Raw genomic sequence first — 951 nt, forward strand, 5'->3', positions numbered from 1 at the left:
TGTCGTCAGGTTTGACTCTGCGGTATTGGCTCCAACCGATCCTGTTCTGGCGGCTATCACATTGACGCCACCATTGAAGCTCAGTTCTGGAATGAAGTGTGCGGAGTTATGCGAAGCGCTCGCCGACACTAAGGCCTTCTTGACGGCTCAACCTGCCCATCCGGTACAGGCTAAGAAGAGGCAGATGATGCAGCTGAAGGACTTCATCAACGAAGAGGTGATCAGGAAACGAAGATGAGCATTCGCAGTGAGAAATGTGTTCAGATGCCTTTGCCTCCGGGGAGTTCGGCCAATATCGACCTCTCTAGAGAAGTGATGGCAGTAGAGCCTGCCCTCAGGGAAGTGGGAGATGACTCCAAGAGAAGCCGAACCTTCAATGTAGGCGTCTTGGGAACGTGTAGATTTACAATGTTTTTCCCTGGACTCAGATCTGCCTCCATGAGTGGCTGAAATTATCGTCACTGCATAAGGCGCCGCCGAATCTGGACTTAACCATGGATCAGTTGAAATGGTGGATGCAACGTAATTGGGGATGACGCGTCCGTTACAGTACAGAGTTGGGATATTTAGATGTTGTCCAAGAATTCCATCATCTACTCGATGCGGTCGCTCGTCGTGCCTATCTACAATCTGTCGAGGAGGCGAATGCTGTGCTGATGAACGTGGACTCCATAGTGACCAAGGGCACTGATAGCGTTGTAGCTTTGGTGCAGCTCTTGGATTCGGCAGTCCATGAATCTGCGGTAAGGAGGGCATACTTCTATTGAGGAAGGTCTCGTTGATTGCTTTTCTGCTCCATCAGGCACAGGTCTCGGCGATAGCTTCAGAACCCTTACCACCCATTCCCGCTGCAGTGGGAACATGTCTCGATTCTCACGGACCTGAGATCGGCCAAATTGAATCTCTTCTGCATGAAAATTCTACAGAGGACCAGCACAATCTGCTGGTTAG

The 951-nt window shown here is 50.7% G+C and overlaps 1 protein-coding gene across 1 annotated transcript; it reads left to right on the top strand.

Annotated features, from left to right (window-relative positions):
- Window positions 1-91: 91 nt before the first annotated feature.
- On the top strand, window positions 92-743 carry Pmar_PMAR010556 (hypothetical protein; the record flags this gene model as incomplete). Its single annotated transcript, XM_002772527.1, has 4 exons — window positions 92-217; window positions 265-378; window positions 429-522; window positions 571-743. Coding segments are annotated over 4 exons (507 nt in total), but the record flags the coding sequence as incomplete, so codon positions are not given.
- Window positions 744-951: the final 208 nt, after the last annotated feature.

The sequence above is a fragment of the Perkinsus marinus genome (genome assembly GCF_000006405.1).
Source record: "Perkinsus marinus ATCC 50983 genomic scaffold scf_1104296961036, whole genome shotgun sequence".
Lineage (NCBI taxonomy): Eukaryota > Perkinsozoa > Perkinsida > Perkinsidae > Perkinsus > Perkinsus marinus.